This window comes from Guyanagaster necrorhizus (assembly GCF_019112545.1).
Source record: "Guyanagaster necrorhizus MCA 3950 unplaced genomic scaffold BT62scaffold_9, whole genome shotgun sequence".
In the NCBI taxonomy this organism is placed as follows: domain Eukaryota; kingdom Fungi; phylum Basidiomycota; class Agaricomycetes; order Agaricales; family Physalacriaceae; genus Guyanagaster; species Guyanagaster necrorhizus.
This window is the reverse complement of record NW_025064888.1, coordinates 835,493-853,222: the sequence shown is the minus strand read 5'-3', so window position 1 is coordinate 853,222 and position 17,730 is coordinate 835,493. Positions and strand designations below refer to the sequence as shown.

General features: G+C 48.7%; 8 protein-coding genes across 8 annotated transcripts; 6 read left to right on the top strand and 2 right to left on the bottom strand.

Moving 5' to 3' along the window:
- Positions 1-212: 212 nt before the first annotated feature.
- Positions 213-2,967, top strand: BT62DRAFT_930736 (Cullin-domain-containing protein; the record flags this gene model as incomplete). Its single annotated transcript, XM_043185994.1, has 9 exons — positions 213-342; positions 392-471; positions 522-689; positions 744-1,613; positions 1,667-1,847; positions 1,902-2,363; positions 2,425-2,554; positions 2,607-2,709; positions 2,769-2,967. 9 exons carry the CDS (start codon positions 213-215, stop codon positions 2,844-2,846), a joined length of 2,202 nt encoding a protein of 733 aa, XP_043041210.1. The 3' UTR covers positions 2,847-2,967.
- Positions 2,765-4,387, bottom strand: BT62DRAFT_789675 (WD40 repeat-like protein). The gene is made up of 6 exons (XM_043182293.1): positions 4,157-4,387; positions 4,029-4,101; positions 3,576-3,979; positions 3,199-3,519; positions 3,090-3,147; positions 2,765-3,036 (listed from the first exon to the last, which is right to left on the bottom strand). The coding sequence occupies exons 1-6, from the start codon at positions 4,343-4,345 to the stop codon at positions 2,972-2,974; spliced, it is 1,110 nt and encodes a 369-aa protein (XP_043041209.1). The 5' UTR covers positions 4,346-4,387; the 3' UTR covers positions 2,765-2,971.
- A 2,245-nt stretch (positions 4,388-6,632) lies between these two features.
- On the top strand, positions 6,633-7,057 carry BT62DRAFT_1004472 (uncharacterized protein; the record flags this gene model as incomplete). Its single annotated transcript, XM_043177037.1, has 4 exons — positions 6,633-6,653; positions 6,716-6,796; positions 6,854-6,906; positions 6,964-7,057. The coding sequence occupies 4 exons, from the start codon at positions 6,633-6,635 to the stop codon at positions 7,055-7,057; spliced, it is 249 nt and encodes an 82-aa protein (XP_043041208.1).
- Positions 7,058-7,374: 317 nt separating this feature from the next.
- BT62DRAFT_1004471 (cysteine proteinase) lies at positions 7,375-9,944 on the bottom strand (the record flags this gene model as incomplete). The annotated part of the gene is made up of 6 exons (XM_043177036.1): positions 7,375-8,502; positions 8,554-8,865; positions 8,911-9,275; positions 9,335-9,446; positions 9,500-9,579; positions 9,626-9,944. The coding sequence occupies 6 exons, from the start codon at positions 9,942-9,944 to the stop codon at positions 7,375-7,377; spliced, it is 2,316 nt and encodes a 771-aa protein (XP_043041207.1).
- A 183-nt stretch (positions 9,945-10,127) lies between these two features.
- Positions 10,128-11,589, top strand: BT62DRAFT_891482 (uncharacterized protein; the record flags this gene model as incomplete). Its single annotated transcript, XM_043183072.1, has 3 exons — positions 10,128-10,863; positions 10,909-11,067; positions 11,126-11,589. 3 exons carry the CDS (start codon positions 10,128-10,130, stop codon positions 11,587-11,589), a joined length of 1,359 nt encoding a protein of 452 aa, XP_043041206.1.
- Positions 11,590-12,105: 516 nt separating this feature from the next.
- BT62DRAFT_789374 (cyclophilin-like protein) lies at positions 12,106-13,108 on the top strand. Its single transcript, XM_043182292.1, has 3 exons — positions 12,106-12,390; positions 12,437-12,819; positions 12,878-13,108. Exons 1-3 carry the CDS (start codon positions 12,258-12,260, stop codon positions 13,037-13,039), a joined length of 678 nt encoding a protein of 225 aa, XP_043041205.1. The 5' UTR covers positions 12,106-12,257; the 3' UTR covers positions 13,040-13,108.
- Positions 13,109-14,598: 1,490 nt separating this feature from the next.
- Positions 14,599-16,047, top strand: BT62DRAFT_891857 (cyclophilin-like protein; the record flags this gene model as incomplete). The annotated part of the gene is made up of 5 exons (XM_043183085.1): positions 14,599-14,731; positions 14,779-15,168; positions 15,215-15,603; positions 15,654-15,709; positions 15,759-16,047. 5 exons carry the CDS (start codon positions 14,599-14,601, stop codon positions 16,045-16,047), a joined length of 1,257 nt encoding a protein of 418 aa, XP_043041204.1.
- BT62DRAFT_789336 (uncharacterized protein) lies at positions 15,955-17,126 on the top strand. The gene is made up of 2 exons (XM_043182291.1): positions 15,955-17,061; positions 17,110-17,126. Exon 1 carries the CDS (start codon positions 16,084-16,086, stop codon positions 16,897-16,899), a length of 816 nt encoding a protein of 271 aa, XP_043041203.1. The 5' UTR covers positions 15,955-16,083; the 3' UTR covers positions 16,900-17,061; positions 17,110-17,126.
- Positions 17,127-17,730: the final 604 nt, after the last annotated feature.

The window sequence follows — 17,730 nt, the reverse complement described above, 5'->3', positions numbered from 1 at the left end:
CTGCCAGCCTTTGTTGTTGTCAGCGGTCGTGTGGGCAGGTGGCGGTGCCGTTCGCGGCACCTTTCTTTTTAGGCTTCACTCACGATACCACCTTACTGACGACCATGGAACCCTCGAGGACATCTTCCGCCGACCGATTCGCCCAGATTCCTCCCAAGACGGCGGACTTGGAGGAGACATGGGCATTCCTCAACCCAGGCGTCGACCATATCATGTCCAATCTCGAGGCTGGCCTTACATTTGCCAACTATACTAACCTGTACACAGTGACATACAATTACTGCACGTCGACGAAGATGGTAGGTATTGGTCACAGCAAAAGCGATGGCAGCTCAAATCGAAGTAAGTTCGAACTTGTAGTAATGCCGCACTCATGATAACAACTATGAAGCGGGCGCCAATCTAGTCGGATCTGAGTTGTACCACAAAATGACCGAATACTTTACGATACATTTCGCCTCTATGAAGCAGGTTCGTCCTGCATGTTGCGCCGCTACGATCGCCCTAATAACCGTGTACAGACCGCTATTTCGCTGCAAGACGAGGAGCTCCTACGGTACTATGCATCGGAATGGCATCGTTACACCACCGGGGCGAACTATCTCAACCGTCTTTTCACTTATCTCAATCGATATTGGGTCAAGCGGGAGCGTGATGAGGGGAAGAAAGAGATATATCCTGTGTATACGGTGAGCGGTGGCGGCCAGCAATCTTGCTGTTATCATTGATATCATCTCTATCAGCTTTCTCTCGCTCAATGGAAATCGCAATTCTTCCTTTTTATACAAATGGATAATCAGAAGCTGGCCAATGCTGTCCTCCGCCTCATCGAACGTCAAAGGAACGGCGAAATGATTGACCAGGGACTTGTGAAGAAGGTGGTGCTGTCTTTCGTATCCTTAGGCCTCGACAACACCGATCTCAACAAAGAGTGTCTGGAAGTGTACAAGGAGCACTTTGAAGCCCCGTTCATCCTAGCCACCGAACAGTACTACAAGAAGGAGTCAGAAGCTTTTCTTGCCGAGAATACAGTTTCCGATTATCTGAAAAAGGCGGAAGAGCGTCTACGGGAGGAGGAGGACCGAGTAGAAAGATATCTACACACCAAGACGCGCAAAGAATTGATTCAGAAGTGTGAAGAAGTGCTCATCCGCCAACATGCAGAGTTGATGTGGGACAGTTTCCAAAATCTCCTGGACTTTGATCAAGATGAAGACCTCCAGCGGATGTACGCACTGCTGTCGCGTATTTCGGACGGACTAGATCCGCTGAGGAAGCGATTCGAGGTGCACGTCAAGCAAGCAGGTCTATCAGCGATCTCGAAATTGGTGGGAGAGGGCAGTTCCGTGGATGTTGACCCCAAGATATACGTGGACGCATTGCTGGAGGTTCATCAGAAGAACTCGGAAACTGTTACTCGAAGTTTCCGAGGGGAAGCTGGATTTGCGGCCAGTCTCGATAAGGCGTGCAGAGAGTTTGTCAACCGTAATGCCGCCACCGGATCGTCATCGACCAAGTCGCCCGAGCTGCTCGCCAAACACGCAGATATACTTTTGCGGAAGAACAACAAGATGGCTGAAGAAGGAGATTTGGAGAGCGCGCTCAACCGTGTGGTCGGTTCCTCGTTCAGCCAATTTTGGATTTGTATTGATTGGGTTCTTTGTAGATGGTTCTTTTCAAGTATCTGGAAGACAAGGACGTCTTCCAAACGTTCTATACCACCAAACTTTCCAAGCGACTCATTCATGGCGTATCTGCTTCTGATGAGAGCGAAGCCAGCATGATATCAAAACTGAAGGAGGCTTGCGGTTTCGAATACACCAACAAACTCCAACGCATGTTCACCGGTTCGTTGTTTTTGTGCCAGTACAAAATGTCTGACTAACCGATGCCCAAAATAGACATGAGTCTGAGCAAGGATCTTACTGACTCGTTCAAGGAGCGGATGGCCCAGAATCACGATGATATGGACATGACTTTCACCGTCATGGTCCTCGGTACTAACTTCTGGCCTCTCAACCCTCCGACCCACGGCTTTACCATTCCCGTCGAGATCATGCCTACCTATGAACGTTTCACGAAGTACTACCAGAGTAAACACTCCGGCCGTAAATTGACATGGCTTTGGAACTATTCGAAGAACGAACTGCGAACGAATTACCTGAACCAGAAATACATCTTGATGACTAGCGCGTACCAGATGGCCGTTCTTGTTCAGTACAACCGAAACGACACGTTATCCTTGGATGAGCTGTCTGCGGCGACCGCGATCAGCAAGGACATCCTGTCCCAGGTATTGGCGTTGTTGGTGAAGGCTAAGATTCTCGTTAATGAGGAGAAGGACCAGTACGATTTGAACCCTGGTTCGTGATAGGTTCCGCTTGCCCCTTCGCTTTCATTGACCGGTCCTTATTCTCTGTTCAGGTTTCAAGTCAAAGAAGATTCGGGTCAATCTGAATCAGCCAATCAAAGCTGAAGTGAAGGCCGAGTCTTCTGATGTCCTCAAGGCCGTCGACGAAGACAGGAAATATGTTATCCAAGCTACTATTGTTCGGTTCGTATATTTCGCACTGTGCGTTTTTCTCCATACGCTAACTGTATTGCAGAATCATGAAAGCCCGTAAGACGATGAAAAACCAAGCGCTGATCCAGGAAGTCATTTCTCAGATCTCTCAACGTTTCGCTCCCAAGATTCCTGACATCAAAAAGGTGCGGTCCCGTTAGGCATATCAAAAAATACCTGTTCTTACATGCATTCTTCCCACCAGGCGGTGGAGACCCTTTTGGAGAAGGAGTACATGGAACGAGTTGACGGACAGAAAGACACATTTGCCTATGTTGCATAATTCCTCCGCTCCCTTCCTCACATGTATCGTCGCATCATCACTCATTCCTTGTACCATAATGCAATACATTAGAAAGTCGGCTGAGTCCCTGCCATGTACATTACTCGCCGTAATACACTGGCCTGCTACATCTTCACTCCAGACTCGATTTCTCCCAAAATCATCGTACCGTCTTTACTGCCGGTAAGGACTGGATGGACGGGGTCAGATAATTGTAAGAAAACACAAAGCAATGGCACATACTGATGGGTTCCTTGGGGTGGAAATCTACAGAGGTGACTGTTCCCTTGTGGCCAGGAAGCTACACATGGATGTCAATGAGGCATGTTGAACTAAAAAGGGAGGAACCTACCTTGTACAGTATCTTGCCACTATCAACGTCCCATATACACACCGCCCGGTCTGCACCACCAACCGCCACTCGTCGTCCTCCGTCGTCCTTGCTCCACGCGCCCCGTAGTAGGGTGTTCTCGAATCCAGCCGGTGCACCCTGCAAGACACGATGTATCCGCGTCGGAGATGAAGAGAAGGGTCGGATATCATGAATGATAGTATGCGACGAGAAAGAAGGTGAGAGGAGGTAGTTTCCGTTTGGAGAAAGCGCCAAGGACGTCGGCGTGTCGCTATGCCCCGTAAGCGTGTACACTTGCTGGCCTTTTCTGAGATCGTATACCTAGAGTCAAATTTAGGATCAGGGGGCATAGTCAAAGGGAGAGAATTAGGACGAACGTGGATTTCGTTGTCCAGTGCGCCAATATACACATTTGCACCGTCGGCTCCCCAGCATACCGATGTGACAGGGCATCCTACATCAAACGTTGCCACGGCTTGTTTCCCTCCTTCCTCGCCTCCTTCCCATATTTTCACAGTACCGTCGTCGGAACCCGTGGCGACAAGCTCGGTACCAGCTCCCCCGGCCATAGTCCGGTCAACAGTGTTTATTATCTCGCGATGAGCGCGAATTTTGCGTATCCGATGACCAATGGTCACGTCCGTGAGGCAAAGCGTGTGGTCTGCGGCAACGGTGTATAGCGTTGGCGAGCAAAGTGACCATTGGAGATCTAATATGGGCGCCTTGGATAAATTTGAGAGGAGACCGTAGTTTGAATTTGGTGGATATGTTCTCCAGAAAGCTGCGGCATTGAATTAGATAAACGTCTTTGGAGTAGGTGATTAACGTACAGACACTCCGGTCGGCTGAGCAGGCAGCTATATTCTGACCTGTTGGGTCGAAGCGACAACTTAGAATCTCGGCCTACATTCCAGAACTTGAGAAGCATATTCAGACAACAAAATGGTGTCCTGCGTACGGAATGAGCACCCGCGAGGCTGATAATTGGCGCTTCCAAGCTACTCGTTCGTTTTACTGTTCGAATGAGGCTTTTCGATCGTTCGTCATTGGATGAAGATATGGCAATTTGATTGGAAGGTGGAGGGGTCGCTTTGGCTCTCTTGACAAGAATTCCTTCTGCTGGGGGGGATCCTCCTCGTTTCGACATTTCTTCGAGTTCAGTGATGGAAAAAGTTCGAGTTCAAGGTGCAAGCCGCGCTGCCGCCAAAGCCGTGCATAATATGGACAAATTCAACTGATTAGATTAGATATGGCACTTGAGGTCACCAGCACGTTGCGCTGCGGAACGGATGTCGTTTCTTCACCGGCGGCCATGCTGGCAACAATGTTTATTTCTTACTCAGAGGGTTGGTTTCTTTAGGTATGTCGTATATTTTGACTTTCGCTGAAGTTGAATGCTGATACAATCACATTACAGGAAGAATACCAGGCCTAATATCAGGTTTGCAGCCGTTCCACCATGTTTTTGCCTGCGCCAGCTAATCCTGACGACATATCGCATATTGAACTGCCACAATCACGGTTCCACTCACGACCGATGCCTTCTTCACCGTAATACTATTCACCTTGAACTGAATCCAGCAATTTTACATGTACCTTCCTTTCTTTGTCGAGTGCATCTGGTGACGAGGAAATGCCTATCCAGGACTACAGATGTCAAGGATGGCAACACAATGCGCTTTTTGTATCGCTTTATTTATTAACTTCACTGTGCAGTATGGACTGACTTCCGTGGTTCGTCAGACCTCAAGCTGCGAAACCAACTTTCTCCAGGTCACCAACAATCATGGCCCTCCACAGTCTAAAGATGCACAGTTTTACATTCTGTAGTGTTGTCGGAGAGGTCTTATCAAAGTTTGTATCGTCACTAACGGACACGACACACATCTGGAAGAATCGTTGGCGCATTCAGCTTTATTGGTCGGGAACCCTTTCTCATGTCAATCCCCAAGTAGTCCTTTGCTTTTCGTATGCGATACAGACCCAGAATACCGCCGTTAGTCTGGAAGTCCCTTCCATAGAAAGCTGGCAGTTGATGGCGAGTCGATGACTTTGATGCTCTTTCTTTGGACTCTACTGTGCTACTTGTTATACTCAGCTATTCGAAGACCGGCTCGTTCGATGACCAATCATTGCGATCATGCTACGGAAAGCTATTGTTCTCTTCAGGATTTTATTGTTTTGAAGCTTTGTAAAAGCCGGTCTTTACGATCCGGGTTTCGAGTGGTTCTACAGCCCTACTAAATACGGTATTGATTTTGATGTTCCTCAGAGAGACTTGTCTTCAAGCTTCAAGCAGCACTATGCTATTCGGAGAGGCTCGTCTGGCTCTGGGTTCGGGTTAAGACATTAAAGTAAGCATTCTCACGCAGTCATTGCTGCTAGGATCGACATCCCTTCTAGTCGACACGTTATACCAGCAGCTGCTTGGACCGAATTCAACACCGTGGTTCTCAGTACCTCATTCAACCTCAAGGATACGGCAATGAGCTGCTTTGTTCTTGTTTGATCATCAAGAAATCCTGTTGCCGAAATGAAACTAGAACTGAAACTGGTCACTTGTTTTCTTTTTCGTATCCTGCTGTGGCTTCATGTGGGTCTGAGTATTTCTCTGAAGTTGCTTGTTCTCAAAACAGCCGTCTTTCGTTCCTTTTGTGCACGATCAATTATTGATGCGTGGCGTACTCTTAACATTGAGCGCGGTTGTCGGGTCTTCCTTAACCATGTCAGCTGAAAGAAATCAGTCCACACGTCTCATGTAGAACAAAATGCTGCGGGATAAATACCATTCCTGCCATTGAAGTCCGCTGATAAGGTGATAATATTGATGGGCGGCGCGCAGTCAGATTAGCGAGTTCATCATATTGGTCATGTAATAATATCAATATTCGAGGCTCTTTGCTTAACACATCCAGTGCAGCCCAGCGTGCAGCACTCGTGCAAGGTCCTCACATTGCTTGATTTGTTTTCTGACATCGAAAGTGCGATTGACAATAACAATGTTGCCTTGATGCCATGAGGAAGACACGAGGCCCGAATCCCTTCTTTAATTCGAAACTCTAGAATTCTGGAATCTTTACAGGCTCTTGCATTTTCTTGTCTGCAGACATTGTTTCCATACTGCGAACAAACGACGACGGCGACGACGATGATGACCTGTCGCATAAATATATAGACAATTGAGCCTCAAGGCAACCGGAGATGTCTCCATCTCGGTTCCTGATGCAAGGCGATTGCCACGCGATTATAAGCGAGTATCTCCGATTTGCCGCGAGGCCAGCCTCACGTTTTGAGGACGTTATGTATTCAGGGATCCGATCTATTTAAGCTCTTAGCCTGACCCTTCCCATCTTTTCTTCCCCCATTTTTTCTCTCCCACCAGCGACCCCCCCCCCCTCCAGCGACGCGACGCCTCCTCCCATATACTACCCACAATGTCGTCTGATGAAATTATTGTGAGCTTTTCTTCTCGCTTCGTCAAGACCTTAGGCTGACGAGTGCTTCCCCCCTTTGCTAGCCAGGAGACATCGTCGCTGTACAGCACGCTTTTTCGGGCCGCCGTGAGGGCCTAGTCATCGGCTCCCATTTTGATTACGCAGTATGTCCGGGCATTAGCTGGAGCGGGGTGCCAGGGAAGCCTGATCCTTACGTTTAGGGCCGTCAAATAGTCGAAGTCCAGCTTGACGGCGGTGAGGTGTACCAGGCCTGGTGAGCGGAGTTCTGTAATATCACCCGTTTCCAATTTTTCTCACCATCATTTACAAGGTACCCGACCGTCACCCGCGTTAAGCGCACAATTTCCTACTCCCGTCCTTCATATGTCAAGCCCAGGACCATCGAACGTCGGGTTTACTGGTGATCTCGAAATGTCACATTAACCAATGTTGCTACGGATTGCTTTCTTTTGGAATTTTACAAATGATCACGGGAAGGAAATGATCACGGGAAGGAAATGATCTAGAAGGACCAAATATTTCCAGCCTTTTTCTAGGGCATCTGTACAGTTTGAAAACGAGTACCTACCATCCAATGCGCACCTCGTAAAATCTCCGCGATAGAATTCGAAGCGATCAAATGTCGGATATATAATCAGGATTGGTGAATCTAATAATACAAACCCATCGGAGGGATACTATGCTTGCGAAGAGGGGGGAGGGATAAAAAGATGCGTCAAGATCATAGCCCAGCAGGTGGCTGAGATAGATCATTCAAAGAGTCTGGTTTGTGGTTGTGAGGTTCCAGGCGATGGGAAGTCATCGAAGGCGCTGACAGAGAAGCCGGTGGTTTTGGTGAGAATAGAGAAGCAGGCGCTGAAGAACTGAAGGAAGATATCGTCATCGGATCGGTGTCGCTGCCCTCCATAAGTCCGTGACCGTTCGATATTGATATGGGCTTCGACGACGATGTGGGTGGAGGGGACGAAGACATAGTCCGCTTCAAGCCAGGTGTAACACTGTTACTCCGTCTTCTCCTTCCAGCGGCAACGCTCCGCACTACTCGTGGTCCCAGATACGATGGTGGACTTCCAGAAACACTGCTCGTCTTCTCATTGTCCTCGCTTTTCACCGTTCCGTTGATGCTGACCAACGATCGAACACTCCCATTCTTGTTGGTCATCATCATCATTTCGGGTTTCAACGTCTCTTCAGAACTTTCTGGACTCGCCATGCCCACACCATATGCGTATCCGTTCGTAATTCCGTTCGCAGTGGTATAAGGGTAATGCTCCGATGGCATAGGCGCAGAGAGGATCGCTCTCTCGTAGTACAACATGAACGCTCCAGAGCCTTCTCGCAAAACGCTTTTAATCCCGCACTCATCGACAGAGTCGTCGGATATTCGAAGCCATCCTTTACCAGCACCAGGAGAAGAGTCCGCATCTTCCCATTCCAAATCAGCAAGCGGATCGGACTCTTCTTCTCGTTTGGCAGAGGTAGGTGGTCGGTCCTTGATTAGAATCCTTGGCGGCTTCCAACGATCTTGTGCTTTCGAATCTGGTGGTTTCCGGCGAAAACTGATATAGTGTCCAAATGAATGCTGGCCGTAGTGACACACGACTGCAGAGAGTCGATATACTGTCCGGGAATGAAGATTGGCGTAGGTAGTACGAGTGGGGGTACCGGATCGAGGGGGGAGAGCGGATGGTGTAGATAAGGAGCTTGTGGGGACGGTGGAGAGGTTTCCTGAGGTGGTGAAAGGCGTTAGATCAAGGACTTCGGGAAAAATCACCCGAATGTTGTTCTTGGTAGCGTAATGGGAATAATGGACCGAGCGATTAATGTGCAATGCTAGGACGGGAGGGGGCTGCGTTCAGTGAGCCGGCGGAAGATACGACAAAAGGACACAGCGACGTACTCTGGCTATCATAGCCTGCTTTGTGGACATCGAACTGAAAACCTTCTCCATCCGGATATCTTTGAGCTCGTCTTCAATGCGGCCCTCGTCGAGAGCAGCCTTGACGCGTGCTTCCATCTTCCGCACATCTTTCAGACGTCGTTTCTTCGAAGCGGATGGTTTATTTTCAGGTTTGGTGGCCTCAACAAGAGTCTCAACCTCTTGCATCAACCGACGATGGGTTGAAAGCATCGAACAACGACGACATATACAGTCGCGAAGTACCTCGAGACGGGTATAGTCTTCAAGGCAGTCTTCGAGGGTACAACTCATCTAATACAAAATAAGCAACAGGTAAATGGATCAGAAAGATCGTACCGCCATACGAGGCACCGCAAGTTGCCAGTTGTCGAAGGCAAAGTGCATCACAGCTTCTGTGTATCCACAGATGACGCAGCTTCGCCTATTAGCTGTCAATCCATCAAACACGCTCTTTCCAATCTCTGGGTTAATATCAGCTTCTTGGGACAGGGCGTTTAAGCCACGATCTCGGAGGCCCTCCTTGTCCACATTGATCGTCTCATTCTTGATGCACTCTGACACAAGCTGGAAGAGCTCTTGGGCATCTTGATGTTCTCGAGAATTGAAGAGGGAATTGAAACGCGCTGACGACGGAGAAGACAGCACGGATATGAGATCGAGTGGTCGTATAGAGGACGGCGCTGACGTCTGGGTATTCAAACCTAGAAAGAAGGTACGAGATTGGTGGTTCTCAGCATGTAACCATGGAAATGTTACGTACGATGAAAGAGGTCTTGAAGGGTGTCGATAACAGGGGTGGGGACATCTAATGCTTCGGCCTTGGAATGAATAGCATCGATCTGAGGCTGGAGATATGATAATGAAGATAGAGCCTACGGTTGTTCCCGGTCAAACAAATAACACCGAGACCTCGTTGCATGCATACCTGGACCGTTGAATTCATGAAGCAATAGGTTCCCGAGATATTCACAAGACCAGGGTAATAGCCATCATCAACGGCTTCTTCTGATGGACAGTTAACGAAAGAGATTATTGCAGAAAGAGATCGTACCAGTCTTTACCGATACAAGTTCTGTCTTTCCCTTTGACTTTTTACTCTTTCTCTTTTCATGGTGATGGTGCGCCGGGCGTCCGTTGGCAGGAACCGCGCCTCCGTTGTCCGTATTGGAAAACCAATTCCATGGCATTGAAAAACCAAGACTTTCGAGGCCCATAACGAAAGGGTAATGTGGCGTAGCGAATGTAAGTTTGGAGGTAATTAAGAACACTAGCACTGGCACTAGGGAAAGCACGACGAAAGGAACGATTTGCTGGAATAAGCTAGATGATATCGTCTGCAGAAATGTGTCGCGGAAGGTGAAGGCATTCATAGAGCCCCTACTGCTAATGTCATGGGAGGAAGGCCAAGTTTTGCATGCAGGGGTAACGGACGAAATCGATGACGTTTGTTCATATTACGTAAACTAGAGTCGTGGCGCCAAGTCACCGTGCCTTCGAATCCTGATGAGAGCAAATTTCTGCTATCACGCCAATCTCTGCCGGAGACACCCTGTATGCTAGCGGCCCCTCGCACTGCACTATTCTGTTTTCGTCCATTTACAACAAATGCTGCTCTTTTATCCGCAAAACATTTGGCTAGTGACAGACTCTTTGCAGATGCGGCTCGAGAAGAAACAGCATCACCCCAGCAAAAGTCGTCACCTCTTACGGCCCTAGAGAATGAGCCCGACAACTGGACAGGAAACGAAAGTATGCAAGATGCCGTGCTTCGTATGCTTATTGACAAATACAAGCCTTTGCGGAGCGGTACCATACAGTCTGCAGACCAGAAACTGAAACGAACACCGCCTGCAATCAGCTCTACTGGGGCATTTAATGGCGCTATGGAAGAGTTTCAAGCTGTATCTAAGGGGAATGCCCCATCTTCACCCAAGCTGTTGCAGCCTTCTACAGGTTCATGGGCAACAGAGCCTTTACTTCCGTCGACGGAAGGACATAGGCCATGGCATACCGAATTCAAGGTCCCTTCTCATGTCAGCGCTTCCGTCAAAGTTGCCCATTTTCCTTTGCAATCTTCGCGCCCATCAGCCCGAGCCGACTCTGTTGATGAACTCGCGAGGAAAAAAGAGAAAGATTCGAAGAAGCGGATCGAGCATATCGGGAGGCTGAATCGCGCACGAGAATCTACTTTAGACTATCGTCTCGGGATCAAGAAGGGGATGGGAAGACGGCCGAATCCTGTCAGTCTGAAAGGATGGGCTTCGCTGGTCGAAGACAAGATAGAGGTATGTTCTCAACTGCACATCAAACATGTCTCGTACCCTCTGTAAAAAGCCCGTATTGCCGGTGTCTTCAATACTATCAAGGGCCGCGGTCAACCTATGGCCCGAACTGTCGAAGAGAGCAATCCATTCATTGGCCGTGAGGAGTTTCTCATGAACCGTATAGTTCAACGAAACGGGGCGGCACCTCCATGGGTTGAGCTGCAAGGGGGTAAAATATCTTGTACCATGCAGCCGTATTCAGTATCTGATGTGTTGTCATTATCTAGAGCTCGATATAGCCGTCCAGTCATTTCGAGATCTCTTGCGCCAGTCTTGGATTCGCCAAACCCTTCGCGACCTCACCACCCACCACCCGGCTCCGATACTTGCCCAATTCACCATAAGCGATGTGAGACGCCATAGAGACCCTGATTGGGAACTCCGGGAACTCACGTATCATGACGCCGCTGTGGAGGAGGTAAACGCGTTAGTCCGGAAGTATAACGGGCTAGCGCCGTACGCTGTGCGGCGGCCCTATTACGATCGAAGCGTAGAAATAGGGAAGCTGTATGAAGACTGCGCAGGTGAAATTATGAAACAGCTGGCAGAACGAATGAACTGTGTGCACGGCAGTGGATATCGTCCGGGGATAGAACATGAAGCTGGGGAGGTGGTTAAAAGGATTGGGCTCAAAGAGCTTTTCCTTGCTTGGTGGTATAGGTTGGTCGGCTTGTGGAATTCGTACACCTAATCATCCCACATAACATAGGTAGATATATAATATTGGTTAATGCGTTCGGGGAACAGATGTCATTACAGAGCAGTGATGAGGGCTCAATTTCGACAGGTATTATGTGCTTTGTTCTCTTCCTTTGTCGCAGTACTCACATGTATTTTTTTAGGCACCTGCCGTTGCGAATATAGCAGTCAGTTCAAGAATGATAATAACAAAAAGATGACCACGAGCACCATCATGATCCCAATGAGACAGGCCGAATGGCAGAAAGAGAGGAACAGATGGCGGACGTCATCCCCACTGCTGCATGACCGTCGACTTGCAGTCCATTCGAGGTCACACTCTGCTCATCGCACATCCTCCCACGGGTCTCAATAGACGCCGTTTTGCTGGCACGTCGAAAGTGTGCGCAACGTCCTCGCACCATGGGCAATCCACCCCAATCCTGTTATCTCGTCGGAGGAGATGGGAGTCAATCGGCATCCTCCACCATCCTATCATGCCCACCAACATCAATCCATGATGGGCGCCTCCAGTGGCCACATTTGTCTCCACAATATACGACATCACAGGGCAAACATATGGGCTGAAGGAGGAGGGGACTATTCCCGGAAATCTTCGGCTTCTATGTCAATGGAGTCAGATTTTTGGTGTGACCGTTGTTATCTGTTGTTCCAGCATTTATGTCAGTGTTACTTGAAACTTCTGTCAGTGACCTCGTCATTGATTCAGAAGTGGAAACATGTCCAAAAACATGTGAGAATTTTCTCAAACTTTGTAAAGTACACTATTACACCCTCGGTACCTTTTCCCATAGTACGTCCATTATCCTTCTTTACTGCTATCCTTACGTTCTCCTTAGTTTCCAAGGGATTTTTTGCGCAAGCAGGCGATCCCAGTGCAACGGGTACCGGGAGAGAATCAATATGGTCTCTCATCGCGTCACAATCCCTTTCCAATGCGTCTGCACCTCGATGTTTCTCCCCGGAACTCCATCCGGGGCTCAAGCATACGCACAAAGGGACTGTATCTATAGCAGTCGGTTCAGGAGCCCAAGGAATGCGAAGGGGCTGCGCGAGCCAGTTCTTCGTCACGCTTTCCGATAACATCGACTTCTTGAATGGCGAACATGCTGTTTTCGGGCATGTTGTTGAAGGACCGGATACCCTGGATAGGCTGAATGATATCTCCGTTGGTCCGAATGGGCGACCGTTAGAAGATGTGCAGATTCGACGTGTCGTTATGGTAAGTACGTGCATTTTGTCTTGCTTTGAAAAGTTTTGTTAAGTACACTGTTCCACAGACGATCCGTTTCCTGATCCTCGGGGATTGGTCCTGCCATCTTCACCTCCCACACAATCACTATCTACTCGCTCTCAGGTTATGGATGTCCCTCGAAACAGCAAGTGTCCTCTTTGCTTTTGTTGTCGGCCATCACCTGCTCATTTACGGCACGTTGGTTTAGAGAAAAGCGAATGGCCTAGCGGACTTCGCCATGGCCTGCGGACCTCTAAGCTTCGTCAAGCGAACCTAAAAGCGCACGAGAGAGGGCTCTTGATCGTATGTGTTGGACACCGAATACTACGCGCGACCTAACCGCTCCTAGGGTTCGGACCACCCTGTGAAAACTGCGAGAGGATTTCTAGATGCTGCCTCGTTCGTGTATATTCTATGTTCACCAAATGTGGGGAATGCATGTTTGTCAAGAGAAGAGTCTGCTCTCTTACCTCTATCTCGAAGGATTCACAACAAAGATGGGAACTATCTGATGGTGAGGATCTGATAGTTCTTTGTATGTTTAATCCTCCCTCTAACATTTGGGTAGGGAAGGACGGGAAAAACGCATTTGTAATGATTCCCGAGGGCATCGTCACCGAATACAAGAGACAAGGTGCTGTATTCGCTGTTGCATAGTGGAGCGTGCTACGAAGGGAATGCGCACCTGTTGAGCCTGACCACCATCCCGGCAAGCATACTTGCCGTCGAATATCGTCTTTCAACGGAACGCGAACGTGTTCTCTGCTGCACTGCTCGGTGAGATGGTGGGATATCATTACCTGGTCAACGTCCATATATCTCCTAGCGATGCTGTCGCGAGGGAGACTCTGCTGAGGGGAGAGTCCCCCTCTCTCGAACAAGACAAATCTCCCCGTGTCATTTTCATTGCTGTAATGTGGGGTTATATTACCCGTGCTGCTATCGTAGAACATTCTAAAGTTCGCGGACTATGATTCCGAACGTAAGTATACGTTGACCCAGACACCATGGATGAAGAGCAAGGAGCCGCAGGTGGTTGACGACTCAAGAGACCCAAAATTCAGTTCTAGAGTTCAAGTTTGGCCAATGAGAGCCGAGCTTTATTGAAGGTGAACCAGAACCTGAAAACCCAGAAAATTTCCGACGACCGCGAAACCTGACACATGCTATGCTTTATGACTTGTCTGTTCAGTCCCATGCGCGGGTTCGCGATAGCCTGAACGCGGCGATACAGAGTATATGTCTCTGAGAGAAAGAATAGCGACGAGAGAAAGGGAAGCGAGGGCGTCGAGGACGTCATCTGTAAACCATTCCCATGAAAGACCCGATATATGGATGAGAGTGACTTTGGTGAGGAATTCGTCTGCGTGCATGTCCCAGAAAAATTTAGGTCCGAGTTCACAAAGGCCACGCTGTCTGTGCAGCTGCATCCAGAGGAATTGAGACAAGAGTTGTAAAGCGTCTCTGTATGGTGAGGACCTGATAGATGAACGTCTCGAAACAAATAATATCGAGAACGATAACGGAATGCCCGCCGCAGCAGAGAACATCATCCTCAAAAAAGCAATCGACCATTTGTCCCTAACTTCTCGGGGGAGCGAGTGTGGCTTCTTCAACTGTAGACTTATTTTAGAGGACCTTTGTTCAAGTCGGACTCGTGACTGCATTCGGAAATGGAGGTGCGCGTTGTATTGCCCTGTTTGCAGCAGAGCCTCTTCCTCTTCCTGCCGTCGCCCCGAAAGAATCTGGCCCCTGAGGACCACTTGTATGTCGGTGTTACTTGAAACTTCTGTCGGCGACCTCGTCATTGATTTAGAGGTGGAATCATGCCCAAAAACATGCGAGAATTTTCTCAAACTGTGTAAAGTGTACTATTACAACCTCCACGCCTTCTTCAACGGTACGTGTGTTATTACTTACCAACGCCAATTCTTACGCTCTCCTTAGTTTCCAAGGACTTTTTAGCGCAAGCGGGAGATCCAAGTGCAACAGGTACCGGAGGAGAGTCAATATGGTCTCTCATCGCGTCACAATCTTCTTCCAACGCGTCCGCACCTCGATATTTCTCCCCGGAGATTCTTCCCAAGTTCAAGCATACACACAAAGGGACTGTGTCTATGGCAGTCGCTCCAGGAGTCGAAGGGGGTGAAAGGGGGGGCTGTGGGAGCCAGTTCTTCGTCACCCTTGCCGATAATATCGACTACTTGGATGGCAAGCACGCTGTTTTCGGGCACGTTGTCGAAGGGTTGGATACGTTGGATAAATTGAACGATGTCTTCACGGACCAGGATGGGCACCCGTTAAAAGATGTACGGATCCGACATGTCGTCATCCTAGGTGCGTCTTGCCACGTTACATTTTTGTTAAGCTCACTATTCTACAGATGACCCGTTTCCTGATCCTGAGGGCTTGGTCCAGCCGTCTGCTCCCCCTACACGGCCGCCAGATAATTCTAATCGTATTGCGGAGGACGAGGATCCGCTATTTCAACTGCCGGAGGAAGAAGAGGAACGTATCAGACGTGAAAAAGCAGCAGCGGCATCGGCGCTTACTCTTGAGATGGTCGGAGATCTGCCATTCGCCAATGTCCGCCCTCCAGAAAATGTGTTATTCGTGTGCAAGCTTAACCCTGTAACTCGAGACGAGGATCTGGAACTGATATTTTCACGGTTCGGGACTATCATGAGTTGCCAGGTTATCCGGGACAAGAAAACCGGAGATTCACTGCAGTACGCATTTGTGGAATTTGATAGGCGTGAGGATGCGGAACAGGTGCCGTTTATACATTAAGCTTCTGGGGCTTCATTAAATCGTGTTTACAGGCCTACTTCAAAATGCAAAATGTGCTTGTCGATGATCGACGTATATGGGTCGATTTGTGCGCCATTTTTGAAGTTTCTCTACCACTACTGACGATAATTCGGCAGCTCTCAATCCGTCGCCAAATCGAACAACTTCTGGTCCAACGATATCAAGCGAGGTCCGAAATATAGCAAGGGAGGCAGCGGGTTTGGTGGGCGTGATGATCTTGTGAAGACGCAGCGATATCGCGACAGCGAGGGCAGCCATGACAGACATGGATACAGGATGGTGTTCGATGTACCATCCAATGGAGGTGATCACAGAAGAAGACGTCGAAGCAGAAGTCGAGACAGAGACCGTCGTCGGTCCCGAAGTCCCAGACCGGACCGTGACCGCCGAAGACGCGATTACTGATTGTTATCGATAGACATCTCTCCTACCACCATCATCATGTCGTCGCACACACAATCCGTTCTTGAATTCAATTTCTCCGATGCTGATATCATTCTCGTTGGTGGAGATGACCAGAAGAGACGATTTGCGGTGCACAAGTGTATCTTGTCGGCTGCCTCTCCGGTCTTCAAAGACATGTTCATGCTGCCACAACCCAAAGTTATCGGTGACGCTCTACCTGTTATAAACATGACAGAGTCTTCGAAGATTCTGTCTGTATTTCTGCAGTTCATCTACCCCGTTCCTAACCCCACCATTTCCTCTTTGGAAGAACTCGTCCTTGTCCTCGAGGCTGCGAAAAAACTAGATGTCGATGTTGCCATTGACTCCCTTCGCAAGCAGCTCATTCACTCCAATAATGTCGATAATGAGCCTTTGCGTGTTTACGCCATCGCTGCGCGATTCGATCTCCAGGAGGAACTTAAAGTTGCAGCCAAGTACACGCTGAAAAAGAATGTCCTTGACTGTCCATTGTCCAAGGACTTGAAGTACATTACCGCCTATGATTATCATCGGTTACTTGATCTGCATCGCCGCCACTCCCGTGCTATGCAGGCCGCACTCTTACCTAAACGATATGCTTGCAGCGGACATAATTGTAATCCGGCAAGATGGTGGACCGCCTTTGTAGAGGCGGCCAACAAGGAACTATCTGAAAGGCCCAGCACCGATATCATTTTCCAGCCGGAATTTCTCTTGCGGTGCCTTCCTCCCCAAAACTACTGCAGCCTTTGTGCCTACTCAGCGCTTCGTTCTTATCCGGATTTTCTCATACTGAAAAAGAAAATTGATGAACTTCCGTTCACAGTATAAGGGATGCTGAGGAGACTGGGGGGATCTTTGTAGCATTTTACTCCTCGTTGCTCTCCACGAGGATAATGAAGATGTTTACGTCTGAAATACCGCGTCTGCTGAAGGTCAATGCGGCTCAGGTAAGAATATCGTATGGTCCTCGACAAGATCCGGCACTAGCTAGTTAGTATTTGTCGGAGGTGCTCCACGTCCGCTGATCTCCTTTCTAAGCGCGTCCGACAATACCGTGACCGTTATTCTGCTTTCCCTTCCCTTTTTACACACCTCACATCGACTCGTGACTTTCTAGATAGCGAGCCTCTCTTCTTCTAGACAGTCTCGATTATATAGAGCATACCGTGGTCCATGTGCTGGGAAGATCGGGATAGCTGTCCAAGGCCCTTGATGAAGAAGAATGTCCTCCACATTATCGCTTACGATTACCATCGGTTGCTAGACGTATACCATCGTCATTTGCATGCCATGAAGAACGCACTATAACCTGGTCGATATGGTAGTTGTTACAATTGTCGCTCATCTTGGAGCCGGCATCCATCTCGCTAGCATTCCTCTCTCGATGAAATGTACCATTTGTGCTTAGTCAGCGCTTTTGGCTTATACAGATCTTCTCAATCTGAAAAGCCAAATTGATCAACTTTTCTTCACAGTATAAGGGATGCTGAGAAGACCAGGAGTATCTTTGTAGCATTTTACTTCTTGTTGCTCTTGTCGAGGGTAAATGACAGTTGAAATACCAAGTGAATGACGGAGGACGGGCCGTGGCGTAGATGTGTCGATGGCTCTCCGCTGATCCTTCCTATCTGAGCGCGTCCTGCCTTTAGCGTTATATTT